General features: G+C 47.9%; 3 protein-coding genes across 4 annotated transcripts; all 3 read right to left on the reverse strand.

Moving 5' to 3' along the window:
- Positions 1 to 7,118: 7,118 nt before the first annotated feature.
- On the reverse strand, positions 7,119 to 10,558 carry GZMH (granzyme H). Of its 2 annotated transcripts, none has more exons than XM_007098066.3 (5): positions 10,203 to 10,558; positions 8,970 to 9,156; positions 8,329 to 8,464; positions 7,868 to 8,125; positions 7,119 to 7,415 (listed from the first exon to the last, which is right to left on the reverse strand). In XM_007098066.3, the coding sequence occupies exons 1-5, from the start codon at positions 10,255 to 10,257 to the stop codon at positions 7,260 to 7,262; spliced, it is 792 nt and encodes a 263-aa protein (XP_007098128.2). In that variant the 5' UTR covers positions 10,258 to 10,558; the 3' UTR covers positions 7,119 to 7,259. The 2 variants fall into 2 exon arrangements, with proteins under 2 accessions (XP_007098128.2, XP_007098129.1); XM_007098067.3 differs by having other exon boundaries at positions 8,970 to 9,117; positions 10,203 to 10,555.
- A 1,559-nt stretch (positions 10,559 to 12,117) lies between these two features.
- Positions 12,118 to 14,972, reverse strand: LOC102967670 (mast cell protease 1A-like). The gene is made up of 5 exons (XM_007098065.3): positions 14,918 to 14,972; positions 13,632 to 13,782; positions 13,252 to 13,387; positions 12,794 to 13,057; positions 12,118 to 12,436 (listed from the first exon to the last, which is right to left on the reverse strand). Exons 1-5 carry the CDS (start codon positions 14,970 to 14,972, stop codon positions 12,164 to 12,166), a joined length of 879 nt encoding a protein of 292 aa, XP_007098127.1. The 3' UTR covers positions 12,118 to 12,163.
- Positions 14,973 to 23,603: 8,631 nt separating this feature from the next.
- LOC102957957 (granzyme B) lies at positions 23,604 to 27,268 on the reverse strand. The gene is made up of 5 exons (XM_007098105.3): positions 27,077 to 27,268; positions 25,345 to 25,492; positions 24,752 to 24,887; positions 24,306 to 24,563; positions 23,604 to 23,823 (listed from the first exon to the last, which is right to left on the reverse strand). The coding sequence occupies exons 1-5, from the start codon at positions 27,129 to 27,131 to the stop codon at positions 23,653 to 23,655; spliced, it is 768 nt and encodes a 255-aa protein (XP_007098167.2). The 5' UTR covers positions 27,132 to 27,268; the 3' UTR covers positions 23,604 to 23,652.
- Positions 27,269 to 27,474: the final 206 nt, after the last annotated feature.

Genomic DNA, 27,474 nt, shown 5'->3' on the forward strand with positions numbered 1-27,474 from the left:
CCTCATTATTAAAAAAAAATTTTGGTAATCTATGAATAGAAATGATGGCTTTAATCCGGTAAAAATTATCCACAAAAATCTCACAGCAGTCCTTATACTTAAGGGTGAAATGTTGAATTCTTTTTGTTCAAGAGCGAAACAATACAAGGACACCTGTGTACCCATAATTATCATTTCTCTTCAACATCAGACTGGAGATTTTAGCGAGTACAGTTAGGCAGGAAATAGAAGTGAAAGTTATGGGGAACAGGAAAGAAGGAAACAAAACTGTCATTGTTTGAAGAATGATAGTGTACATAGAGAATGCCACAGAATGGACAGATAGATTATCATAATTAATAAGATAGTTTAACAGATTTGTTAGTCACAAAATCAATTTAAAAATTAATCACATTTCTGGGGTGCCTGGGTGGCTCAGTTGGTTAAGTGTCTGACTCTTGATTTCCATTCAGGTCATGGTCTCACGGTTTGTGAGTTCGAGCCCTGCATCTGGCTCTTGCTCTGTCTGCCTACCTCTCTCTGCCTCTCCCTCACTCTCTCTCTCAAAATAAATAAATAAATATTAAAAATTAATCACATTTCAATATGGATAGCAATACTGTTAGGAAATGAAATTTTGGAAAAGGTAATATTTCAATGGCATGAAAATGATCAAATAACTAAACACAAATCTAAGACAAGATGTGCAAGTGTCTTTGGTGAAAATTATAAAATTGCATTAAGAGACACTTGACAAAACCCAAACACAGAGAGATTCTATGTTTGTGGATTGGAAGACTAAATATTATAAAAATATCAATTCTCTAAAAGTGATCTGTAGATTCATTGTACTCAAGAAGTATTTCATACAACTTAATCAGTTCTAAAGATGTGTGGAAAAACAAATGGCTAATAGCCAAGACGCTCTTGAAGAATAAGATGGGAGGTCATGCTTTTAGCAAATAAAGCCATAGTAAGGAAGATGGTGTGGTAGTGATATGGGCACAGGAACATAGACTGATGGTCTGGGAATAGAGATCCCATACACATTTGGGCACTGACATACACATATGGACACATATGATATATGGACACTTGATTGATAATGGAGTTTGAATGGCAAAGCAGTGGGGAAAAGACTATTTTCTTTTTTCTCCCTGATAAACACAACCAGGACAAGATTCTTTATGGTGTCCTATAGACACCCCCAAAATAAAACATGACCTTTGTCACATACCATATCCAAAAATCCATTTTCAGTGGATTATGGATCCGAGCATAAATAAAGATTTGAAAATATAATGTAACAATGTCTTCACGATAGGTAAAATTTTTAAATCATATGCATAAAAACACTAATCATAAAGAAAAGGATTGATGAACTGATACATTAAAATCAAGAGGAAACAAAGACAATAGGTAGAGGGGGTCAAAGATGCTTATAACACACATAGCACTTACATTCCAATTATGTAAAGAACTTCTATAAATCAATAAGAAAAAGACAATTCAATAGAATAATGGGCAAAAGACTTGAACAGCTTCATCTCGAAAAAGAAAACATCCAAGTGGCCAACACACATAGGAAAAGATGTTACTCTCAGTAGATACCAGAGAACCAACCAGTTTAAATCACAGGGAAATACCGGTTACAGTCATCAGGTTGACTCTTTTCCTAAGTATATATTCTAGAGAAGCATGCGAACATTTCCACCAGATACATGTCCAAGAAGGCCATAGCAGAGTTATTCATGAAAGCCCCAGACTGGAAACAGTAGCAAGACTCATCAACAGCAGCACAAACATCAAATCGTGGTATACTTACATAATGGAATATTGCATATCAATGAAAATAAATAACTAATAACCACATGCAGTCCCACAAATAAATCTTACAGACTTAATGTTGAGAGAAAAGTCCCTGAAGGATTACATTCACTGTGAAAATGAAACTATTTTGGATAGAAATGCGTCCATAGGGGGTAAGGGCATGATGCAAAGCAGGGAAGTGGTTATCACAAAAGTCACAACAGTAAGTTAATTCTGGGGTTGGAGGGCAGAGAGGGCATTTTTAGCAGGAAGAGACATATGGGGGCTTTCTGAAATTTGGCCAGCATTCTTAAGTGTATATATATTTTATGTGTGTATATTTTGCAATAAAAATTTTTTTTATTAAAAAAAATTTTTTTAACGTTTATTTATTTTTGAGAGAGACAGAGACAGAATGCGAGTGGGTTACGGGCAGAGAGAGAGGGAGACACAGAATCTGAAGCAGGCTCCAGGCTCTGAGCTGTCAGCACAGAGCCCGACGCGGGGCTCGAACTCACCAGCTGTGAGATCATGACCTGAGCCGAAGCCGGATGCTCAACCCACTGAGCCACCCAGGCACCCCTGCAATAAAAATTTCTTAAAAGTTGGTTTGCCAGCGGTTGGGGATTAGACCATTTGGACAGAGAATGGAATGTCAGAGAATAAATGGGGGCACATATTTTTTTTAATGTTTTGATTTTCCCTTTTAATAAAAATTGTTATATTTGAACAAACATGTCTCTGGTACATTTCACAATATTCCTAGCTGGTTACATCTACATTTGACTGTTTTATTACATTTCCGTCAGTTACAATTTTTTTCTCCTCTGGGATATTGGGACATTAAAGTAGGATGTCTCCCACCTCCTCCCTGGGCCCCATATACCGCCAAAATGCAAAGCTCTGGGCAGGCAGTTGCCTGCTGAGGCTGGGACACTTCCTCTCCCTCCCTTTGATGCTGCTCTGGTCAGAAACCAATCTGGTTGCCCTTGGCATTGTAGGAGACCAGTGTACTACTGAGAAGTTCCGGACATTCTTAGGGCTGCCCTAATATCACAGTTAGAAGGATAGACTAGAAGCTCCTTGGGAAGTTTCTACTGATGAGCTGGTGATTGTTTTATGGAGCGCCAGCACCAGGAGAAGTCTGTTTCTTCACTATTGTCTTCCCACCACACATGTCTGCTGGGAGTGAGGCACTTTCTTGCAAAGAACTGGCCCTTGTTTTGGTCTAGTAGGAAAGAGCAGGTGACAAAGGAAAGTCAATGGGAACTGCATACAATCTCCCCATCAGCGTAGTTTGAGTGAAAGAAGGACCCAGAAACCCTGGATGTGGCAGAGGAAGACTTGAAAAGAGGCTCAAGGACCTCAGTGTCTCCTGGAAGAAAAGCACACTACTGAGATGGAGTGACTGGCCCTGGGGCCTCGGGTAAATGTGAGAAAGAGGTGGAGGTGGACATATACCTTGAGACTCTCTTCCCAATTGCTCAGGCCATCCAACTATTCAACAATAGGAGCTCAGTAATATTAATTCTGATATATTCATGGAATGAAATACTATCTGGCCGTTAAATAGCATGTTTTGGAAGACTGCTTAGTGGCATGGAACACTTTGCATCACCTAATAGTAAGTGGAAAAAGTAGAATATGATGTGGTGTATGCAATTTGATGCTAATTCTGTTTAGAAAGAGCAACAGCCAGAATAATCATTTTATGACTCTTTTTTTTCACCTTTATATTATCCATTTTTTTCTGTCATCAGTGTGTATTAGTTTCATAGGCAGAACAAAATTTAGGGCCCATGATCCTTATAAACAGCAAACACTATAACGAATTGTGGTAGAGGCGAGCTAGCAGTTTAGCAAAACAATTTCCTTTTCTTGCAGAGGACCTGGGTGAACCCAGTCATCCAGCCTCACTTGAGGTGAGGTGTGACTGTGTGATTACTGTAGCAAATGGGGTGTGAATGGAGATGGTGTTGTACCTTTCAGACGGGCCTATAACGAACCTCTACCTGGGTTCCACTTGGATGAACAAGAGGGACTTGGAAGACATCGTTAGGAACTTGAGCCTGGTTTCCTTAATCATGGGCACACATGTAACTTTTGTCCCAGCTGGGATACTTGAGAGTAAAAAGGGGCATTACTCAGCAGGAACACTCATTGTGGACTGTGGGTGAGTGAGAAACAGGTTTCCATTGTGTGAGTCACTGAAATGCTAAAGTTTATCTGGTAGAGTAGTTAGGGTTGTCTTAACTAACACATGTACCAACTTTTTTTTTTTTTAATAACTTGCCTATTAATGTTTTTGGCTTAGTTTTCTTTCTTTTGTTTCCTTAGCCTAGTTTTCTAGAGTGGTGGACAATGTAGATGTCAATGGCTGCATAATACATAATATAAATGTGCCATATTTTACCATTTCTCCATTTTGGACATTAATACTGATTCCAATCTGAGGTCCATTATTAAATAATGGTGTGATTAATGAACACCTTTTGAATAACTTCCCTACACACATGCGTGCGCACACACACACACACACACACACACACACACACACACTTTAAACCTTATATAGGATTAAGTTCTAGAAATAAAAATCACAAAAGCAAGAGAGAGAAATAGGTGTGAACTGACTTCAAAATGTTAAGGGAACGTCAACAGCAGCCCAGTCTTCATGATGCTACCGTCATTGTAAGGTAATAGTTTTTCTTCCTAACATATGTCATACTGTGTCAAGTGCTTCTATCAGGTGTAAGGGAAAAACTGACCCATCAGGCTCTGTCTTTCAAGGTCACACACCTCTGCCCCTGGTGGTGGATGTCCTTGGTTACTCTGCCCTTGGCTCAACCTTGCATCCTGGGGCTCCATGGAGCTCTTCATGGCTGACTTTCTGAGGACTCTACATTTCTTAGGTGTGATGGCTTCTCCTCAGAGTGTTGTTCTTTACTGCTGTGCCCAGAGCTGTCCCCTGGTCATCACCTTCTACTGTTCTCTTGCTTACCTCCATACATGCATTCATCTTGAATCTCACCTGTGCTATTGCATTGTGCTGTGAGCTCCAGGGAAGACTTGGCAGATGGACATAGGGACAGTCTTGTGTGAAATATTGGCTTTTATTTGCTTTTCACTTTTTTTTCAGTGTACTGGATTTTGTTTTTCACATCTATGTGGTTTGTTTCCTTTTTAGTGAAGTTCTTTCTTTCTCTCTCTCTCTTTTTTTGAGAGAAAGAGAGAGTGCATGTGTGGGGGAGAGGGACAGATGAGAGAGAGAGAGAGAGAGAGAGAGAGAATCTTTATTTTTATTAAAAAAATTTTTTTTAACGTTTATTTATTTTTGAGACAGAGAGAGACAGAGCATGAATGGGGGAGGGTCAGAGAGAGAGGGAGACACAGAATCTGAAACAGGCTCCAGGCTCTGAGCAGTCAGCACAGAGCCCAACACGGGGCTTGAACTCACGGAGTGCGAGATCATGACCTGAGCTGAAGTCGGACGCTTAACTGACTGAGCCACCCAGGTGCCCCGAGAGAGAGAGAGAGAGAGAGAGAGAGAGAGAGAGAGAGAGAGGGAGAGAATCTTAAGCAGACTCCATGCCCAGTGCTGAACCCAACCCAGGGCCTGATCTCACCACCGAGAGATCGTGACTTGAGCCCAAATCAAGAGTTGGACACTTAACTGACTGAGCCACCCAGGTGCCCCAGTTCTTTCTCCTTTTGATATGGGTCCTACTTGATTCAGTGTTTGTCTAGTTGTTCAGCTATCGTGAATTTGTTCTGTCACATTCAACTTACTAGTTGTGATGTTTGAAGGATATGGGACCCTAAAATAAGGTTATCTGGTCACAATGAACTATCTTCCACCTGAAATGTGGCATTTCATGGGTCTGTGGACTAAAGTTCATGTCTTCTACGTGTGAAATAAAAATAAGCCTGCCTCTTCTCTCTCTCTCCCTCCCTCAATTCTGGGCATGGCCTCTATCGTGCATAGATTACAAACCTGACGACCCGTGAGTCTCCCACTTTCTTCCAACTTCATATTGCCCTTCTGGAACCAAACAAAGTCATGCCTGTGCAACTGTGATGTGCGATACACATAAAGTTTAGGGATTTCAATTATTTTCAAGACAAGTTTTCTTGGGGCACCTAGGTGGCTCAGTCGGTTGAATGTCAGGCTTCAGCTCAGGTCATGATCTCATGGTTCCTGAGTTCAAGCCCCACATCGGGCTCTGGGCTGATGGCACAGAGCCTGCTATGGATCCTCTGTCCCCCTATCTCTGCTCCTCACCAGCTCATCTCTGTCTCTCAAAAGTAAAATAAACATTAAAAAAAAAGGAGAGAGACAAGTTTTCTTGTGGATTCTAAAAACAGATCCATTTATGCCAAACTGAACTGCTTGGTGGAAGGAGAGAAACCAGGGGAATTTAGGAGAAATGTCTCATCACTGTATGTTTCCCAATGGCAGGAACAGAGCCCCTTATATGCTTGGCACAAAGAGAGAGATCAAATTTGATCTGATGGATGGCAATGTGGTACTTTACGGTCCAGCAGCCTGGAGCCCTCTGCCTCACAAAGCTGCCATAACCCAGGGTACCAGCAGGGGGAGTCTGGGTCCTGAGACTAGGCCAGGCTTAAAGGGGCTGAAGCTACTGAGTGAGTGACTCCATAGGCTATAGTAGCTAAGTTCCTGGGGGATGCTGGTTTGGACTGAGGGACTCAGCAGGTCCTACTCCTTGGGAGGTGGGTACTGGCTCCTCTGACAGGCATTGGGTGGGTTGGCAGCTCCAGGTGTGGCAGGATGGAAAACAGAGGCTGTTGTGGGATGGTCAGCCAGGGAGGAAGGTTAACTGAATTTAGTCCTGGGCCCTGAGCAGTGCAGAAAAGTGAAACCTGGGTGGGGCTGGGGCCTCATCTCAGCCTCCTAAGCTGCAGAAAGTCTTGGCTGTAGGAGAAACCTGCCCCCATTGCCCCAGAAAGACCCCCCCCTGGAAACAGGAAATGGAATGCTTGTGGCATGGTCCCCTGGAGTTATTCCCTTTCTACTGACCAAATTGTGGGGTTGGTGATGGTGGTTGGCTTAGAGAAGTTATGGCATTTTTATGGCCCAGGAAAGATAATTTTTGGGGAGAGAGGATTGTCCTTTTATAACAGAGTTTAGGCTGAACCCTTGCAGAGGGCTAAGCCCCAAAGAGGTGTTATTGAGAAACTGATGAGAAACTATGCAGCAAAGGGTTTAGGGAGGACTGAGGGCTGGGGGAGAAAGGAGAAAGCAAAACCTGTAAGTGACAGCAGAAAACTTCCTGGGGCAGTGTTGCTGCATATTGAAAGTGGTTCAGTGAATAAATAAGACCGCAGCCATACTCGCTCTAGAGATCTATTTATTATGACCCTGCAGTGCCCACTCCCCATCCCCCGAGCCCCAAGGAGTTCTTGCCTCTGCCTCAGAAAAGGTGGCCAAGCACAGAGGACAGTTAGCCTCACGCCTGCTGAGAGAAGTGCTTCATTATTCTCTTTATCCAGGGCAGGAAGTGTGAGACCTTGTCGAAGACCCCTGGAGGTGTCCCATTCCCGTTTCCATAAGAGAAAGTCCCTTGGGCCACGTTGTTACACACGAGGGGTCCCCCAGAGTCCCCCTGTGGGCAGAGAGAGGAAGGACTGGGCTGGTGACTGCACTCCTGGTGGTCCTGCCCTCCCCACTGCCCTGAGGCTGGGGGTCTGTGTCAGGGGGCTGCATGGGAGATTGGGCGCTGGGCAGACCTTGTCCCCTCTCTCAGTCCCTGCACTCCATCCAGGCACTTTCCAGCACCACCCAGGCCAAACATTTCTCTCCACCCAGCACCACCCAGGCCAAACATTTCTCTCCAAACCTCAGGGAAACACGGGTGACAAGGCTGCTGTGAGGAAACTAAGCCTTCTTCCCCCAACAGGGGACCACTGGAAGGGGTGGGGAACTGAAGACTGGATTTGTAGACCCAGCTGCCCAGGCTCTCAGGCTGAGGCATGAAGGCACAGCCACTCCCATACCCCGGACCTCCCTAGGTTCCTCAGCCCTGGGGCCTGTCTAGGTAGATGCTGGAAGCCTGACCTTGTAGCTGGTCTTCATCTTCTTCGGGTCTCCTACACAGATCTGGGTGGCCCCCATGTAATAGCCACGGAAGCGGGATCTGCACTCCCGATCCTCCTGCACGATCAGTTCTACCTCCTGCAGAGTGGTTGCTAGAGTGCCCATGGCCACGCGTCCCCAGCCGGCCACACTGCACACCTGTCCCGGCCTCACCCGGTCCTTGCCTTTGGGCAGGCCCAGGGGCCTCACAGCTGCAGTCAGCTTGGCCTTTTTCACCAGCTGATGGAAAGAAGCAAGAGGGGCCAGCTCAGTCAGTGGTCTCTGGGCCCAGGTACTCTGTGCGGCTGCCCTGTCTTCCTTCTCCCCTGAGCCACTGAGACTGGTCAGGTGGCCAGGCCAGGTATGAAGGAGGGGACAGGTCCCAGTGGGAGAGGAGACAATGTGGACCCAGGAGAGCGAGGGCAGTGGGGAGGTCTCCTTACCTGCAGTAACATGATGTCGTTGGAGTAGTTCTTTGGATTATAGTCTGGGTGGGGGATGGCTCTTCTCACGGGGATGATCTGCTGGGTCTTCTCCTGCTTCTTGATGTTGTGGGCCCCCAGGGTGACGTTGATGGAGCTGTGCGGAGAGCAGAGTGGGCAAGGGAGTGTGGGGTCATAGGACACAGCTCTGCCCAGGAACCAGGAAGGTCAGGTGACAACCGGGGTGGGCAGGACTGGAGCCGAGGGGCACATAGAGGTGACAGATGGGTCCTGGATTCTCTTTTTTTCAATGACACTGAGGGTAGGAGCTCTGGGAGCTCTCTTTTGCTCTCAAGCAATATCATGAAATTACTGTGAGTTTGCATTTTGGTGCTAGGGCATGCTTCCGTCCTCCACTGCTGCTTTATTTGCCTGGTGTGGTCCATCTCTTCTCCACTGTGCCACTTACTCTCACATCTGATCCACCGACTCCAAAGCTCACCTGTCCTATGTGTCAGCCCTTCTCTGCCCCAGCCACACTCTCAGCTGGCTCCTTTGATGAGCTCTCATAGGCTTGAGTGACCAGGAGCCTCGGATGGCCCCCTGGGCTGCAGCCCTGGGGGGGAAGGGCAGGGGTCCCCCTAGGGGTCTTTGCCCCTCACCTTCCCAAGCAGTGAGCAGCCGTCAGAACAAAGTCCTCGTTCACAAGGGCACCGCCGCACCTCTTCTTGCTGTTCCCGACGAGAAACTGAACAAATACCATGTAGGGCCGAGAGTGGGGCTTGGCCTCATGGCCCCCGATGATCTCCTCTGAAAGAAAAGGCTGGTGGATGGGGTGACTGGGGGCAGCTGTGGTCAGGAGGGAAAGAGTAAGAAGGCGGTGACTGATGGTCTTCTCAGGTTCTCCTTGTAGCCGGAGGACCTTTCCTGAACCTCATGCCTCAGAACCCCCCTGAGAAGGGACAGTGCTTGTTCTCCACATCCTATTTCAGACAAGTGTGTGGGGGAGGTAAGATCTACCTTCAAGATGGTAGAATCTCAGAGGATTGTGGACAGGACTCCCCTGATGCCTTCTTTCTCAGTGAGTCCCCCCGGGCCCGTCTGAGCCTCTGCTAACATCCTGATGGGTGCCATTTTCTAATAAGCTACCTATGGCCTTATGGAGTTGGATTCTCTGATATCCTCATGTTCCAGGGCCCCGCACATCCTAAGGTGTCAGTAGACGTTTTTAAGTTGCATGAACGAACGGCTTTCAATTAGCATTTGGCTGAGGTTGGATGGAGAGAGAGGGCTGGTGGGATTCAAGGCCGCAGGAATCAGGGAGGGCATCGGCAAAGACAGTGGAGCAGCCGAGGGCCTAGGAAGGCAGGGGTGGGTGGCGCTGACAATGGGTTACACGGGCCTGGGACTGAGGTTGGGGTACAGTCATCTAGCTGCTGCTGAGATCACCCTCTGTGGGCAGGATGGAGCAGGTGGAGAGCACTGAGAAATTTAATTGGCTTTTAAAGCTGAGTCCAGGGACAACACCCTCTACTGCAGCTGGTTGGTCTGAGCTTACCTTTCCTGGGTTGGAGCAAGCAATTTCAATGCCTGTCTTTTGTAGTTTCATATCACCTACCAAATGTCTTTCTACAAACAACCCACTTTCCAAGCCATAAGAGAAAGGCTAACCCCTACCAAACCTTCTAAGGAGTACCCTTCCTGCTGGCCATCCTTGTTGAGTGTGTCTGTCGAGCATCAGACCTGTCAGTCTTGGTTTGAGATAGGAGCCGGGGCTCAGAAAATTCCTGGGCTCAAAGGAGGACAATCCAGGGCCACACTGGGCAGAAGCGTCAGGACTTACAGGGGGCTTTGTGGGATGGGCTCAGTCCTCTGGAATGGGGCTGGTCACTCACCTGTCCTGGTCTCAAGGGGCAGCAGAAGGGCCAGCAAAAGCAGAAGTGGTTGCATCTTCCCTGAAGTTCTGCCCAGGTCAGAGCAGCCTGTCTTTCTTCCTTCCAGAGGTGAAGCCCCGAGGGGAATGAAGGACAGGTGGCTCACTGACTGTCTAGGCCTCCTCGACTTGTGTTCCTGTAGAGCTGGGCGTCGTCATACAAAGTGGTTTTCTTGGGCTGGGTGACAACGGTACTGCCTCCACACTTGCACTCCCACTGTTGAGTCACGAGGTGAACGTGAGAAGAAAGAACAAGAAAGTGACGGCTGGGACTGCAGCCCGCAGAAGGGCTGGTACCTCAGAAGCCACTCGGTGACTGAATCGAGACAAGAATGTCTTTATTTCTCGGCTCTTGGCTCTTTTTCCTTTCTGAGGAAACCATGAATAATTACTGAGCTAGCTGGGTGCGGGGACATGAGAGGCATGGCTCCTGAGCTTGAGATGCTGATGGTCACCAGGGGCAGACCAAGAATCTGTGCTGAGTGTACCTTTCCCCTCAGTCTAAGCACACTCATCAATTGCAGACATTCAGCAAACCGCTTCTTTTCAGGCTGCCTTCACTTAGGCGGGGGTTTTCTTTTATTTTTTTAGTTATTGTTTGCTTAAGTGTTTATTTCTTTTGAGAGGGAGAGAGAATGAGTGGAGGAGGGGCAGAGAGTAAAGGGGAGAGAGAGAGAGAGGGAGAGAGAGAGAGAGAGAGAGAGATAGAGAGAGAGAGAGAGAGAATGAGAGAGAAAGATCCAGGCAGGCTCTGGGCTGTAAGCAAGGATCAGGACTATGAGATCCTGACCTGAGCCGAAATCAAGGGTCAGAGGCTTAACCACCTGAGCCACCCAGGTGCCCCTGAGGTGGGTGGTTTTAATTTTTTTTTATGTTTATTTATTTTTGATGGAGAGAGACAGAGCCTGAGTGAGGAAGGGGCAGATAGAGAGGGAGGGAGACGCAATCTCCACAGCAGGCTGTCAGCACAGAGCCTGATGTGGGGCTCAAACTCATGAGCAATGTTATCGTGACCTGAGCCCAAGTCACCCACTTAACTGACTGAGCCACCCAGGAGCCCCTAAGGTGGGTGTTTTTAAAATGAGATTACTTTTCTGAATACATTCTTATATAAGAGACTTAGTGATGGTTGAAAAATGGGAGAAAAAATTTACTCGATAAGCTGTAAGCTATAGGACACCTTTGAAATAATAGGATACCTTTGAAACACAACTTTTTATTATAATAAGTTTCCTTTGGAGGCACACTCACACGTACACACACACACACACACACACACACACACGCATGCACACACACACGCGAATCTGTGGGAGGTGGGAAGAGGCTGGATTAGACCAAGATGGAAGAGCACCTGAAGGTCATTCAAGCCCATGGAAGATGGGTTGCAGCACACCAGAGGGTGCGACCATGGCAAGGCTGTGACAGGCACTCGGGCTAGGCTGGGAGTACCGAAGGGTCCTCTTGAAACTTCTCAGACTCCAAGCTGCCACCCTGATTTGGGGAGGGAGCGCTGCATGGGGAGAGCTACAGCTCTCCAGAATCTTCTCGCCCATTTCTCTTAGGGTGGAGAAGTGGCCCCCTATCTCAGAGCTTCTGAGGTGGTCCTCCTTCCAAATGGATTCCTTTATGTTGCCATATTGAGGTAGGATGGGGTGGGAGTGTAGGTGTGGGAGGAGGTAGAGGGCAATATGGATGAGACAGAAGGGTGCTCTAGAAGAGGGTCATTTTTCCTGGGACAGTGTCTCCCTTTTCCCGATGGAGCTAACAGTCAGCCTGGCAGGGGGCTGTGGCGCTGGGAGGTGTATTTGGAAGGAGCTGGGTCTCAGTGCAGCAAAACTTTTTATTCTAGAGAATGTGAACCAATGGTCGCCGTAACGAATGAATGTTGTTTTGGTGAATAAGGGAGGAATCTAATTTCCACTAGAGATGGAAGTTTATTAGGTCCCTGGCGGCCTCCTCTCCACCCCCTTTGCTGAGTGCAGTTCTGGCCTCTGCCCCAGAGAAGGTGGATGGATTGATCCTGGAGGCGTCTGAGTCTGGTCCTGGTGGGCTGAAGTGTCTCATTATTTTTTCTATCCAGTGCATATAGCCTGAAATCCTGGTGTAGACAAGTGGAGGTGTCCCACAGTGTTTTACACAGGAGACAATGCCCTGGGCCACGTTGTCGCACACAAGGGGGCCTCCGGAGTCTCCCTGTGGGCAGAGGGAGGAAAGGCTGAGCCAACCCTTCTTTGGTCCTACCTCCCTGCTGTCCCTGGGGATAGGTGGTCTCTGTTAGGGGGCTGTGGGTGAGATCAGGGCCAGGGTAGGCCTGTGGCCTCACCTGGTCCTGGGGTTCCAGCCTGGTCCTTACACTCCCTTCCCTCTTCTCCCTCAGAAAACCTCTGCCCATAAGGAGCTGTGGGACAGTCTCTCACCCCTGCTACAGACACAGGGCCAGAGATGGGTTTGGATGGAAAGGCTGAAGACAGGGATATGGCTAGTTCTCACTGCCTCTTCTCAAAGTGTGGCTGTCCCAGGGCTGGGCATGGACAGTACTGGGGATCTCACCTGAAGGGCAGACTTCTTCCTTCTTGGGTTCCCCACACACATCTGGGTGGCGGGGTTATACAGGTGATTGTAGTGTGACATGCATTGCTCATCCTTCTGGATTTCAAGCTCTACCTCATGCAGTTTCTCTGCCCCGGAGGAGCTGTCCATTCTGAATTGTCCCCAGCCGGCCACACTGCACACCATCCCTGGCCTCACCCACACATTCCTTTTGGGCAGCCTGATGGGCCTCACGTTGGCATCCAGGCGGGCCTTTCTTGACAGCTGAGTGCCGGAGGAAAGGTATTGTAATCTACCGATAGTCACAAAGAGCCCGGGGACAGTCATGGCATTGCCATCTTCACAGCCCCGGGTCAAGTGGAAGGTCATACTGGGAAGGAGGGAGAAGAATGAGGTCCCAGGGAATGCAAAGCCCCCAGGAATAAAGTGCACAAGAACCAGTGGAGCGAGGGCCCTACCTGCAGTAACATGATGTCATTGAGGAAGGTTTCAGAAGTGTAGCCTGAGGGGCGGATGATTTCTCTCACGGGGATGATCTGCTGGGTCCTCTCCTTCCTCTTGATGTTGTGGGCCCCCAGTGTCACAGTCATGAGGCTGCACACAGAGCAGGGTGGGGGGTGGGGTGACAGGAGGTACAGTCTCAAAGCCGTGGAGGGAACAGGACAGCTCGGGGCAGGGCAGGACTGGAATTGGAGAGGAATTATAGGCAATGGGGCCCTGGGGCTGAGCATCTCTGTGCCCTCTGCTTCTTGGCAGCCCAGGCTGGGCAGGAGTTAACCTCACAGTTAACACCTGAGAGGTGTCACAGAAGGGCGGGGTTCCAGGTGTCCCTTCTTACCTTCCCCAGCAGTGAGCTGCTGTTAGCACAAAATCCTCACGTACAAGGAAACCCCCGCACTGTTTGCAGGTGTTGTCTGGTTTGTAGATCCGGAGAAATGCCATGTAGGGACGAGAATGAGGGTTGGCTTCATGGCCCCCGATTATTTTCCCTGAAAGAAAAATTCTACCCTGCCTGCTGTGCTCATGAAGCCGAAGGCTGGATGCAGAGAAACTGCGGCAGGTGGGAGTCGGGGTGGTGGAGAGCACAGTCCCTAGTAGCCAGCAGCAACCCAGAAGGCTTCCTCAGGCAGCCTTCCTGGCTTGCTACATGAGCCGTGAGACTCACATCTTCCCTCTGACAAAGAGCAGAGGAGCCTTGTTCCTTATTTCCTGCTGCAGACACATAGGGTGGCAGACAGAATTTGCATTTGGAGCAAGCAGTGAAATCCTCATGGATCCTGGAAAATCCTTTCCCTGAATGTACCTAGGTCCTCTCTCCCCTTTTGTTTCCCAGACCTTAATGAACTGCTCCACGTTTGTCATGTTCGGAACTTGAGCTCAAAATGCTCATGTTGTATTGTGGGTTGCGTTTGATCTTTGCCAGAGCCCTGCACGTAGTAGGTGCTCAATAAATGTCTTGGCCGCCTGAAACAATGGTTCTTGATGAGCCTCTCGATGAGGGCTGGTCATGGTTCTAAGTAGCAGGGAATACGGGGCCTGCCAAAGCCGTTGTGCCCATTGTGACTGACAGATTACCAGAGGGAACTTGAAACAAAAATGGTCCAACGTAAGTGTTATGGGGACCAGGACGCCACCAACTGTGAGATCAACTGGGTCCTCGACTTCTTTCGTGGACAGCATAAGAATGCCAAATCTTGGAGAAATGAGTGAAGGTTGAGGGTATATTTTAACACCTTGGGTTAGAAAGTTAGTAGGCGTTACTTTGACTACAGAAGCCAGTCCCCTTCTCCAAGCTGCCCTTTCCTGAGACATTAGTCATTTCTCATTCCTACCTTCCAACCTTCTTTCAGATGCCTTTGTAAAAGAACCCAATTTCCAGATGACTAGGTTAGGACCTGGGAAGGGGATGGTACCCACGGGCCCTCCTGGGGATCAGCCCCCTGCCCTGCCATTCCTGCTGAGGGTTCATCCCGCTTCAGATCTGCCCATCTCTGAGTGAGGTGGGCAGATCTGATGCGGGATGAACACTCAGGAGGGCTTGGATGTGCCTGAGTGTAGCATGTAGGCAGGGCTGAGCCATGGTGGGATGGGGCTGGGCCTCTGCTGGTGGGGACAGTCACTCACCCGCTTCAGCCTTGGAGGCCAGAAGAAAGGTCAGCAAGAGCAGGAGCGGCTGCATCTTCTCAAGAAGGCTGCCCAGGTCGGAGCTGCTGGTGCCTCGTCCTAGTGTCCTCTCCCTGGTGTTCTTCTCTGGTGTTGTGGTATTTATCACATAAGGCTCCTCCCTCTGAGTGCCTCCTACTGCTGTCTGATCAAGTCCTGGACTGAGTGAAATAACTTATCAGTCACCATATTGGTATCCGTAGCTCTTGACCACACCAGCTGAAAACAGGAACCACAGGCTAGAGATGGGGTGGTTAAAAATGTCCCATCAGAGAGCAGCAAGTCTCTGAGCTGCAGAAATCTGAGCTTCATGATGATAGATCCAAGATGTTTCGTCTTCCTTGGCTCTCTTTAGCCCGTCAGGACGATCTTTTATGGAGGCCCCTTTCGAGTGAGACTCAGGGGTATTGGGGGTGAGATTCCTTGCTTCTGGTGGAGGAGACAAAATCATCGGTGATCTGATAAGGATGGTGAAGGTCATGGCTAGAGAGATGGACAGAATGAATGGTGTGGGAGTCATGTTGAAGAGGGCTTGGTCCAGTTACTAAAGAACTGAGTGGTTTAAAACAACAGCAGTGACACCACCACCACGACCACAACCACCACCACCATTTATTTTTCCCATGAATCTGCAAGTTGCTCAGGGTTTAGCGTGGAGAGCTCCCCTTTGCTCCCCTTGGTGTCAGGAGAGGCTTGAAGGTTGGAGGCTGGGATCACCTGAAGGCTCAGTCACCAGTGCCCAGTGGTTGGTACTGGTTATCTACTGGCATGTCAGCTCCTCTCCATGAGGTCCTCTCATGTAGTCTTTGCATGGGCTTGTTTAGTCTTCCTTGCAACGTGGTGGTTGGCTTTCCCAGAGGGAGGATGTCCCCCAGATCAAGCCAGGCAGAAGCTGTGTTCTTTCTTTACCAGACTTCGAAGTCATACGGCATCCGTTCTACCAAATTCAGCTTCTTGGGGGCAATCAAAAGCCTCCACCCATATTAAAAAGGAAGAGGCATATAGAACCCACTTCTGAGGGGGAGGAGTGTTTCAGTCATGTCAGAAGAGCCTGCGGGATGGGAGACATACAATGTCAGTCATAGTAAAGGACAATCTGCCACATGACTTTAGGGGCAGGTGGAGTTGATCAGAGGACTTGAAACCACTGATCGGTTTCAGGTTATAAGTCGAGGTTATAGCCTTTGGACAGATTGGGGCCTGCTCTGTCGAAACCAAGTGTATTGAGGATGGAAGAGGGTTGGGTCTCTGAAATGAATTCCTGATAGTGTGTGAAGGGCAATGAGTGCCAGGGAGCTAGAACAGGATCCTCACACCACTGTCTGGAGAGCTATATTCTCATATCCTTGTAGTATTTGCTCAATGGGTTCTTCTGATGGTCTCCCCATAATGGATAACAAGAAGGGAGTAATGGAATTGAAAATATTGTTGCTTCTAAACATGTTGATCCCAGTTCTCTTGAGAAGCAATAAAGTCAACAGTGACTCTGGCTGGTGGGGAGCCAGAGTGAACCAAAAGACGGCTTTCAAGCCCCTGCGAGGTGGGGAAGGTGGCCACACCAGGCTTCCTATGCGGACACCCTCCCCCTTATCCCACATGGGCTTGGACGCCCTGCACTGGGCAGTCCAGCTTGGGATGGCAGAATAAACGTGAGGTGAGGAGGGCAGCCCAGCTCGGGAAGTAGACGCCTAAGTGCGGTGAGGGGGATATTCACATCAGGGACTGGCCTAGTAGGTGGTATCAGAGCTCAAGGAGGCAGACAGGGGCCTCCACTGAGGGGGCAGTCTGGTGCAATTCATCAGAGCAGTTGGGTATAGTGAGGTTTGCATTGGCACGAAGGGGCTGCCTTTAAAAGGGAAATAGCATACGCCAAGGGCAAGGCTTTTTTTTTTTTTTTTTAAATTTGTGTAGCAAGATGTATATTTTTTTGTCTATAATTTTACTTTCATCTTATCTATGCCTGTATATTTAAAATGTATCTCTTGTAAATAGTACAAAATTCGGTCTGGCATTTCTTAGCTAGACTAACAATCTCTGCCCTTTAATTAGAGTATTCAATCTCTCTTTATGTTTAATGGAGCTGCTGATAGGGTTGGTTGAAGAATATCTTATTGATAGTGATTTGTATTGGTGTGACTTAGTCTTTGTTTTTTTGTCCTTCTTTTTCTGCCCTCTTTTGTTGTGTCCCATTTTGTCCTCTTTGTTGGCTTTTATTTATACCTGTATATTTTATCTTATTTACTCTAGGATTACAATACGACTCCTCACGTATCACAGTCTCTACTTTGAATTGATGTTATGCCACTGCACATAAGAACCTTGTAATGATGTCTCTCCGTTTAACTGCCCTCCCACCATTTGAGTTATTTTTGTCATACATTTTACAATATGCCATAATTCCTAAAGCATTCTTGCCTAAAGTAATCAATAATCTTTAAAAGAAATTTACATAAAAGCTTTTATATTAAGTCACATTTCACACTTTTATTTCTCTTTTTCCCTTCCTGCTTTCAATGGGATCATTTCCCTTTAGCCTAAAGAACTTCTTTTAGTGCTCTTTGCAAAGCAGTTCTGATGGCAACAGTTCTCTTATCATTGTTTTCCTGAAAATGTCTTCATTTGGCCTTTACTTTATTTTTTTAAAATTCTTAAAATTTAATCTATTTTTTTAATTTACATCCAAGTTAGTTGGCGTGTAGTGCAACAATGATTTCAGGAGTAGACTCTTTAATGCACATTACCCATTTAGTCCCTCCCCCCTCCCACAACCCCTCTAGCAACCCTCTGTTTGTTTTCCATATTTAAGACTCATGTTTTTTCTCACTCCCTGTTTTTATATTATTTTTGCTTCCCTTCCCTTATGTTCATCTGTTTTGTGTCTTAAAGTCCTCATATGAGTGAAGTCATATGATGTTCGTCTTTCTCTGACTGACTACTTTCGCTTAGCATAATACCCTCTAGTTCCATCCATGTAGTTGCAAATGGCAAGATTTCATTCTTTTTGATTGCCGAGTAACACTCTGTTGTGTATATGTACCACATCTTCTTTATCCATTCCTCTGTTGGTGGACATTTCGGCTCCTTCCACACCTTGGCTATTGTTGATAGTGCTGCTATAAACATTGGGATGCATGTGCCTCTTTGAAACAACATACCTGTATCCCTTGGATAAATACCTAGTAGTGCAATTGCTGGGTTGTAGGGTGGTTCTATATTTAACTTTTTGAGCAATCTCCATACTGTTTTCCAGAGTGGCCGCACCAGCTTGCATTCCCACCAGCAGTGCAAAAGAGATCCTCTTTCTCCACATCCTCGCCAACGTCTGTCATTGCCTGAGTTGTTAATGTTAGCCATTCTGACAGGTGTGAGGTGATATCTCATTGTGGTTTTGATTTGTATTTCCCTGATGATGAGTGATGTTGAGCATTTTTTTCATGTGTCGGTTGGCCGTCTGGATGTCTTCTTTGGAGAAGTGTCTATTCATGTCTTTTGCCCATTTCTTCACTGGATTGTTTGTTTTTGTTTCATTGATTGTTTGTTTCACTGGATTGGTGTTGAGTTTGATAAGTTCTTCATAGGTATTGGATACTGACCCTTTATCTGATATGTCATTTGCAAATATCTTCTCCCATTCTGTCGGTTGCCTTTTAGTTTTGCTGATTGTTTCCTTCACTGTGCAGAAGCTTTTTATTTTGATGAGGTCCCATCCCAATAGTTCATTTTTGCTTTTGTTTCCCTTGCCCCCGGAGACGTGTTGAGTAAGAAGTTGCTGTGGCCAAGGTCAGAGAGGTTTTTGCCTGCATTCTCCTCGAGGATTTTGATGGCTTCCTGTCTTACATTGAGGTCTTTCATCCACTTTGAGTTCATTTTTGTGTCTGGTGTAAGAAAGTGGTCCAGGTTCATTCTTCTGCATGTCGCTGTCCAGTTTTCCCAGCACCACTTGCTGAAGAGACTGTCTTTATTCCATTGGGTATTCTTTCCTGCTCTGTCAAAGATGAGTTGGCCATATGTTTGTGGGTCCATTTCTGGGATCTCTATTCTGTTCCATCGATCTGAATGTTGGTTCTTGTGCCAGTACCATACTGTCTTGATGATTACAGCTTCGGAATACAGCTTGAAGCCCAGGACTGTGAAGCCTCCCACTTTGGTTTTCTTTTTCAAGATTGCTTTGGCTATTCGGGGTCTTTTCTGGTTCCATACAAAGTTTAGGATTGTTTGTTCTAGCTCTGTAAAGAATGCTGGTGTTATTTTGATAGGGATTGCATTGAATATGTAGATTGCTTTGGGTAGTATTGACATTTTAACAATATTTGTTCTTCCTATCCAGGAGCATGGAATCTTTTTCCATTTCTTTGTGTCTTCTTCAATTTCTTTCATAAGCTTTCTGTAGTTTTTAGTGTGTAGATTTTTCACCTCTTTGGTTAGATTTATTCCTAGGTACTTCATGGTTTTTGGTGCAGTTGTAATTGGGATGGATTCCTTGATTTCTCTTTCTGTTGCTTCATTGTTGGTGTATAAGAATGCAAGCGATTTCTGTGCATTGGTTTTATTTCCTGCGACTTTGCTGAACTCATGGATCAGTTCTAGCAGTTTTTTGGTGGAATCTTTAGGGTTTTCCATATAGAGTACCATGTCATCTTCAAAGAGTGAAAGTTTGACCTCCTCCTGGCCGATTTGGGTGCCTTTTATTTCTTTGTGTTGTCTGATTGCTGAGGCTAAGCCTTCCAATAGTATGTTGAATAACAGTCATTTTGCCTGTACTTTTAACAATATTTTCACTGGATCTAGAATTCCAGGTTGAATTCTAGAAATACATTGCCTATTTCTTTTTTTCCCCTTCAACTGTTTAAAAAATGTTATTTGACTGTCTTCTGACTTCTATTATTATCTGGAAGAAGCTCATTGTTATGCTTCTTGTTTCCTGTAAAGTAATGTATCTTCTTTTCCCCTCTACTTTCATTTTTTGATCTTTATCAGATACCAATTTGACTATTATGTGCTTAGATGTGGCTTTCCTTGTCCTACCTGAGACTCACTGAAGTTCCTGACTCTGGGGATGAGAAATGCCATCCAGCAATAGGCCTGTGATGAAAAGGAACCCATGGCTGCCCTTCTCTCGTGGTGAAATATGTTGGTTGGTCAAAAGCAGTGTCGTGTGCGATACAGATTGGTAATAAAGCTGTAAGTTCTCTAAGTCCACAAAGTGTGGTAATGGAAGGCCAAGCCATCCCAATGCCCCTCCCTGAAACAAATGAGCAAGATTTGGCATTCCTCAGGCCTATCCCCCACCAGAAACTGGCTTTGCATTTCTCTCTCCAGTCACACTGGGGCCTGACTCTTCTGGTGGGTGTGTGGGGAAAGAAGGACAGTGAAAGGAGATCTTGGGGACGAGGGGCACTTCCTTGAGGTCTTTACAGAGTTAATTTATTTTGTTTTATTTCTTAATTTTCATCACAGAGATTTTTAAGCAAGGGAAGAATTGTTTCCTCTGAGTTGGGGGTTGAGGGATTTTTCCCCAGACAAAGGAGATTTGAAGGAATTGGCACGTTAAGGTGCTCACCTACTTGCATCCGAATGTGCCCATGAATAGACTGCAGCTTTACCAAGGCAGATGTTTTGAATACTTGTCAAGGAATGGCTGCCACAGGAGCCTACAGGCTTTTTCTCCAGGGAGGTGTCTGAGCAGAAGCTCATCTTTTATTCAGGGTTGCTGATAATTCATCACAGACTGGGCATTAGAAAACATGTCAGGCTTCTTTATAGAAAAATTAAAAAAGATGTTTATTTATTTTGAGAGAGAGAGAGAGATAGAGAGAGAGAATCCCAAGCAGACTCCATGCTGTCAGTGCAGAGCCCAACTTGGGGCTCGATCTCATGAACCTGAAGTCATGACCCGAGCCAGAATCAAGAACTGGACTCTTAACCAACTGAGCCACCCAGGCATCCCCGTCATGTAAGGCTTCTTCCTGGCCTGGCTGTCAGGAGGCCTGGGTTCAGTCCAGGTGCTGTCCTAACTCTGGTCCCTTTAGTCAGTTGTGATCTGTTTCTGGTACTTTGTCTCTCCCTCATCTCTTGAGGGAGGATGAGAGACTACAACAAGTGTTCTCAAGCTTGTTTTAAACCACAGAACCATTTCCTCAAAGCAGACGTACTATGTGAACTGAATATGCAGGTGGCTGGGAAACTTTAAAGAATACTATTTTTAATTTTGCTTTCTGCATTTTCCTTTTTGTTTTTTCCTTTTTTTTCTTTAACTTGATTTATTTTGAGAGAGAGAGAGAGAGAGAGAGAACAAGTGGGGGAGGGGCATAGAGAAGGAGAAACAGAATCCCGAGCTCGCTCTGTACCATCCGTGCAGAGCATGATGTGGGGCTCAAACTCATGAACCCACGAATCGTGAGGTCATGACCTGCGCGGAGATCAAAAGTCAGATACTTAACTGATAGTGCCACCCAGGCACCCCTCCTTTTGTCTCTGTTAATCAAGGAACCAGGTCCTTAGTATGCGTTCGATGCAGGGATTTTTTTTCAGCTCCAAATCAGAAGCTGTGTGATCTCATCGCTCTTCCCTTGCAAAAGTACTCGAGGTCGTTAAAAGATTGTGTTGCTTCAGGCTTTGTGCATAAGATGTGAAAGGGCATGCCTTTGAGGGTTACATGATCCCAGAGTGTTTACTCCGTGTCACAAAAGAGGATGGTGTTGTGTATTTTTGGTGCACGTTTTTTGGTGCAGGCTAAACCATCAGCCCAGAGCTGGGACCTTAGGCCCAGCTCCCAGGCAGTGCCCACGCTAGTGGTAAGACCTTGGTGGTATGGCTCTTGCGGGTGTCTGGTGAGGTAAGCCCAGCATAGGGAGATCCTCGTTCAGCAAAAAATCACATCTAAGCCTCTATATCGTGGCCTCCAAGCCACAAACTACCAAATGTGGAAAAGTCTAGGCAGTCTTGGGGTCTGTGGATGCAACTACGTAACCATGGGCCTAAAGGGCAGTGGTGGTTCTCCCATTTTTCCAGACCACGTGAGCCTCCCTGATTCTAGTTTGAGTCTGCACAGGAAGGGTCTTGCAGTCATGACTGGGATTGTTACTGGCCCGTCCAACTGGATGGGTGTTTAACTTAAGCTTAAATTGCCTTTGGGCAAATATATAACGTGTTTTTTTTCTACCATTTGAATCTATGCAATGACATTCATACCGGCTGCTTTTGAAGCAAATGTCCCCTAGGTATAGAGGGTGTTACAGTAAACAGAGTTTGGTAACTTCATGTCTAGACGCTGAATGACTAAAGTCATTTCCAAATCTATGTACTGCTGTTCTAGAGTCACATGTGATAATATGTATACAGACTGTGACCAGCAATAATAAAAAAGTACAAATTCTTGATTCAGGTGGACTTCCCATAGAGATGTAGGCCGTGTGGACAGGTGTGAAGGAGGGAGAAGGGGTTAGATGATTCGGGTGAAATTCAACAGTGTCGGATTCACCTGGGCTCAAATGATAGAGCCTGCATTATGTTTCCTGCATGTCCCCAATCAATGCCTGACACGTAGTAAGTGCTCAATCAGCATTTGTTTATTGGTTGATGGAAAACATTGTGCTTTCCAGTCCTACTGCAGAGAAGAGCCCTTTCAAACTCAAAAGGCTGACATAGCCCAGGGTGGCCAGCAGGGAGTCTCAGCCTAGAGGCTGGCAGTGACGAGAGGGACAGGTGGAGAGGGACTTAGGCTATGGAGTGACTAGACAGCCAGTGGACCCTGAGCACAGGGGGTGACATTGGGCTGGATGTGAGGAGTTGAGCTGGCCCTTCCCAGGTGATCGATGGGGCCAAGGGTTCTGGAGAGCCACCTGCCAGCCCTGTCCTCCATGGACCCTGTCTGGTGCCCTCACAGGGCAGGTGCCTCTGATGCCCCTCTCTCTGAGGGCGTGGACTGGGCTGACATCTCAGTGGCGAGGCCCTGTTGGAACTCTGGGTGTTCTAGGTGGAAGGGATATGAGGAAGGGGCCGGCTCAGATCAGTGTTGTCTGGAGGGGACAGGAGTTGTGGCCACTGAACACTCCCAGGGGTTTGGAATACTCTGAGGTATGGAGAAGAAGGGGCAGCCAGGAGACTAGAGGCTGAGCTGGCCCTTGAGCTCAGAAGAGGTCAGGGAAGGGAACTCAGTCGAGATGAGGATCAAGAGCTACTCAAGAGACCCAGCCCCACTCTGTGCCAGCATCCTTGTTTGTGGGAGAGAAATGTCCTTCCACTTCCCATTGGGGGACTATGTCCTTGAGCCACAGCCTGAGACTGGGCAAGCGTGGTTTCTAGGACCCATGTTGTTATCTTTCCTCCCTGCCAGAGAACACAGGGGAAAGAGGTAAGAACTTCACCCTGAGCTCCAGGACCAGAAAGGTTCATGCTTTCTCCTGATGGTGCCCAGCTTCAGCCCTGGCAGAAGGGCAAGCTCTGGGGAGACAGGTGTGGGTGAGAGGGAGCTGGAAGGAACTTTTCATGGGGTTGAGGGGGGGGGGGAGGAGGAAGAAGAGGAAACAGAAAACAGCAGAATTGTGTCACTGGCCTTCTAAGCACAGAGTGGATGCCAGGGAAAGAGGGTCAGTAAACACACACAAGAAACCAGCCCTTCACACTCAGTTGAGAGACATTTATTTGACAGCTGGCACCTTCCCTCCCACCCTCCCCAGTGTGATTCTAGATCAGCTTCAGAGCAAATAGTCTGGTTCCTGCAGGAAGAGGCCTCTCATCGTTTTCTTTATCCAGGGCAGGAAACTTGTGACTTTAGTGTAGGCCCGTGGAGGTGCCCCATCTTTTGGTCCATAGGAGACGATGCCCTGAGCCACATTGTTACACAGGAGAGGGCCCCCAGAGTCCCCCTGTGGACGGAGATGGGGAAGGAGTGAGCCAGCTCTCCTGCTGTCCCTGCCCTCCCTGTGCCCACTCCCCAACCTCACCCCCCACACCGCCCTCCCCAGCCCCTTTGAGAAGGGTGCTTTGCGTGGCCTTCACGGGAAGTCAGGAAGTCTGAGGGCAGGGCAGGCCTGGACATGGTCCTTGCTTCACTTCACCCCAGGTGGCAGCTCCCTCTCCTCCCCTGGTCCCAGATCCTCTGCTGGGGACTGCTGGCTTCACTCTCCTCTTTAGACCCCCCTCCCCCAAAGCAGGTGGGCGGGGCTGCTCCTCAGCATGGAGGAGGAGCCCAGTACCCCAGGTGGGTGCCAGCTATGAGGAGCCCCCTGTTTTTCTCACCACTGCACGCCCAGGGCGCACGATTTTCTAACATCGGTGCCCCGGCATGGGGCAGAGTGCTGCCAATCCCTCCTTCTGGAGGAGCACTGCGTTTGGATCCATTGCTCACCTGAAAGGAAGACTTCTTTTCCTTTGGGTCTCCCACACAGAGCTGAGTTTTGTGGTTGTAATAATTGGGGAAGCGGGATTTGCACTCCTGATCCTCCTGCATGATCAGCTCTACCTCCTGCAGTGTGTCTGGGTATCTTCCCGTGGCCATCTGTCCCCAGCCGGCCACTCTGCACACCTGTCCCGGCCTCACCCTGTCCTTGCCTTTGGGCAGGCCCAGGGGCCTCACAGCTGCAGTCAGCTTGGCCTTTTTCACCAGCTGATGGAAAGAAGCAAGAGGGGCCAGCTCAGTCAGTGGTCTCTATGCGGCTGCCCTGTCTTCCTTCTCCCCTGAGCCACTGAGACTGGTCAGGTGGCCAGGCCAGGTATGAAGGAGGGGACAGGTCCCAGTGGGAGAGGAGACAATGTGGACCCAGGAGAGCGAGGGCAGTGGGGAGGTCTCCTTACCTGCAGTAACATGATGTCGTTGGAGTAGTTCTTTGGATTATAGTCTGGGTGGGGGATGGCTCTTCTCACGGGGATGATCTGCTGGGTCTTCTCCTGCTTCTTGATGTTGTGGGCCCCCAGGGTGACGTTGATGGAGCTGCACGAGAGCAGAGTGGGGTGTGGGGGTGTGGGGTCACAGGACCTAGCCCAGGATCCATGAGGGCAGGTGGCAGCTGGGGTGGGCAGGATTGGAGCCGAGGGGAAACTGAGGCAACAGAAGGGCCCAGGTTTGAGCTGTCTGTGCCTTCTGCTTCTCAGTAGCTGAGGTAGGATTCTGGAGCCGTTGCTGACCATGCCGGTGGTTCTCAGGGGACAGTTCCCCAGAGAAACATGTGAAATTGCATGACTTTGCATTCAGAGGTCAATGCAGGCCCCGGCTCTTCAGCAATGCCCCTAGCTCCGGCCTCCCCTCTCCCCACAATGTACGGCCCTCCCTCACTCCCTTTCAGGAGCCCTCCTGACTCCGGTCTTCCTTGGAGCCCTGGGAGCTCCCATTGCAGAAGGCAGGGCTCCCTGCTGGGCTTTTCAGGGCTGTGCTGGCTGCTGCTCCTCACCTTCCCCAGCAGTGAGCGGCTGTCAGCACGAACTTCTCTTGTATCAGGAACCCACCACACTTACTGCACACTTCCCTATTCTGGATCCACAGATATGCCATGTAGGGCCGGGAGTGGGGCTTGGCCTCATGTCCCCCGATGATCTCCCCTGAAGGAAAAATCTGTTCTGCTCCTGTGCACCCACTGAATCCACAGAGCAGGTGTGGCCTGGATCTGGGAGGGCCATGGAGGGGGCCTCAACTTCCTCCTCTGGGAAAGGGATGGGTAGTAGTCTTGGTCTGTGAATCTATCTTCTACATATAATTGGAGGTGAGCATACCTGTCTTTGGGATAGCCAAGTTCTAGAGGCTCCTGAAAACTCCTTTCCTGACTTTGCTTTGTTTCAACTGAGTTTCTAAGGCCCCTGTCATCCTGTGAAGTCTAGGATGTTGCTGCTTTTCCAGTGGCTAGGACTTAAGTTTAGGGATCTAGATGTTGTCTGACATAGTCTATTTCCTAGGGCATGACATGGAGCAGGTGCCTAGTAAGTGTTGGTTGGCTGCCTGAAGGCGTGGCTCCCCAGTGAGCCTCTTGGAGGAGGGACGGTAGGGCTACTGCTGGTAGGATTCTGGAAAGCAGGGAAGTTTAGGTCTTCCAAGCTCATCTTTGAAAAAGGAGAGCCACAGCCTTCAACAAGTACAAAAAGATTGAGATCATACCATGCATATTTTCAGACCACAATGCTATGAAACTCGAAATCAACCACAAGAAAAAATTTGGAAAGGTAACAAATACTTGGAGACTGAAGAACATCCTACTAAAGAATGAATGCATTAACCAAGAAGTTAAAGAGGAAATTAAAAAGCTCATGGAAGCCAATGAAAATGATAACACAACCCAAAACCTCTGGGATACAGCAAAGGCGGTCATAAGAGGAAAGTATATAGCAACCCAGGCCTTCTTCAAGAAGGAAGAAAGATCTCAGATACGCAACCTAACCTTATGCCTTAAAGAGCTGGAAAAAGAACAACAAATAAAACCCCAAACCAGCAGAAGACAGGAAATAATAAAGATCAGAACAGAAATCAATGCTATTGAAACAAACAAACAAACAAAAAAAAACCCAGTAGAACTGATCAATGAAACCAGAAGCTCGTTCTTTCAAGGAATTAACAAAATTGATAAACCACTAGCCGGTTTGATAAAAAAGGAAAAGGAAAGGACCCAAATAAATGAAAGAGGAGAGCCACTAACACGTTGGGAAGAAAAGCAGAGTTGGAGAAAGGGATGAGGAGACTTGGGACAGAGCAAAGGCCACAGCAATCTTGTGGGGACAGTGATCCCACGAACTCTGGTTGCAGCTGAGCACCGGGCTTCTCTCCCAAGCAGATGCTTCAGGAAGCACCTGGCTCATCTCACTCAGAAGCCAGGCCTACTCTTCCCTTTTCAGGGGGATTTATTATGTTCTCTTCCAGTTCTCATCCTCTGCTAGGAAAGTTCCACTTCCAGATGGCAAAGGTAGAGCCTGGGGAGGGGACAGTATCCCCTGGCTCTTCTGGAGACCAGCCTTCTGCCCTGGCCATTCCTGCTGGTAGCTAATTCAGCATCATACTTGAGAGTGTGAGGCAGGATGAAGCCTGGGGTTCCGAATGTTCCTGGTGGATAGATGGATCAGGGGTGTGCAGAAGGGGCAGGAGAGCTCTACCCACGGTGGGATGGGGTCGGGCCTCTGAGGGCTGTGGTGGTCACTTACCTGCCTTTGCCCTAGAAGGCAGGAAAAAGGCCAGCAGGAGCAGGAGAGGCTGCATCTTCCCAGGAAGGCTGCTCAGGTCGGAGATGCTGGTGCTTTCTCTGTGCTCTCTTTTAGCTCCCACCAGAGGAAGCGGGTGGAGATGGGCTCATTGACCTTGAACTCCCCTTTGGTTTTGTGGTGCTTCATCTTCGATGGCTTTCTACGAAAGCTTCCCTGCCCCCACTCCCTCTGTCTGATGGTGTTCCCTGGGTGGTTGTGTGAGAATCGTGCTGTGACCACATCAGAACCCACACCAGTTGACTCAGACCTGACCACTTGTTCCTCCCAGAATAGGAAACCAAAGGTACCAGGTTGGGGCTGAAGGTTGTGGTATCAACCTGTAAAGGTACTAGAGTCCA

The sequence above is a fragment of the Panthera tigris genome, chromosome B3 (assembly GCF_018350195.1).
Source record: "Panthera tigris isolate Pti1 chromosome B3, P.tigris_Pti1_mat1.1, whole genome shotgun sequence".
In the NCBI taxonomy this organism is placed as follows: domain Eukaryota; kingdom Metazoa; phylum Chordata; class Mammalia; order Carnivora; family Felidae; genus Panthera; species Panthera tigris.

Bases quoted from the DNA above. Each gene is read 5' to 3' on its own strand.
- LOC102957957 (XM_007098105.3), bottom strand. From the start codon at position 27,131: ATGCAGCCTCTCCTGCTCCTGCTGGCCTTTTTCCTGCCTTCTAGGGCA. The intron at 25,493-27,076 runs GTAAGTGACCAC...TTTTTCCTTCAG, and splicing joins GCCTTCTAGGGCAAAGGCAG to GGGAGATCATCGGGGGACAT. The intron at 23,824-24,305 runs GTGAGCAATGGA...CTCCGTCCACAG, and splicing joins AAAAGAAGTCTTCCTTTCAG to GGGGACTCTGGGGGCCCTCT.
- LOC102967670 (XM_007098065.3), bottom strand. From the start codon at position 14,972: ATGCAGCCGCTCCTGCTCTTGCTGACCTTTCTTCTGGCCTCCAAGGCT. The intron at 13,783-14,917 runs GTGAGTGACTGT...TTTTTCTTTCAG, and splicing joins GGCCTCCAAGGCTGAAGCGG to GGAAAATAATCGGGGGCCAT. The intron at 13,388-13,631 runs GTAAGAAGGGAC...CTCTGTGTGCAG, and splicing joins GCAGCTCACTGCTGGGGAAG to CCTCATGACTGTGACACTGG.
- GZMH (XM_007098066.3), bottom strand. From the start codon at position 10,257: ATGCAACCACTTCTGCTTTTGCTGGCCCTTCTGCTGCCCCTTGAGACC. The intron at 8,465-8,969 runs GTGAGGGGCAAA...CTCTCCGCACAG, and splicing joins GCTGCTCACTGCTTGGGAAG to CTCCATCAACGTCACCCTGG. The intron at 7,416-7,867 runs GTCAGGCTTCCA...CTCTGCCCACAG, and splicing joins AGATGAAGACCAGCTACAAG to GGGGACTCTGGGGGACCCCT.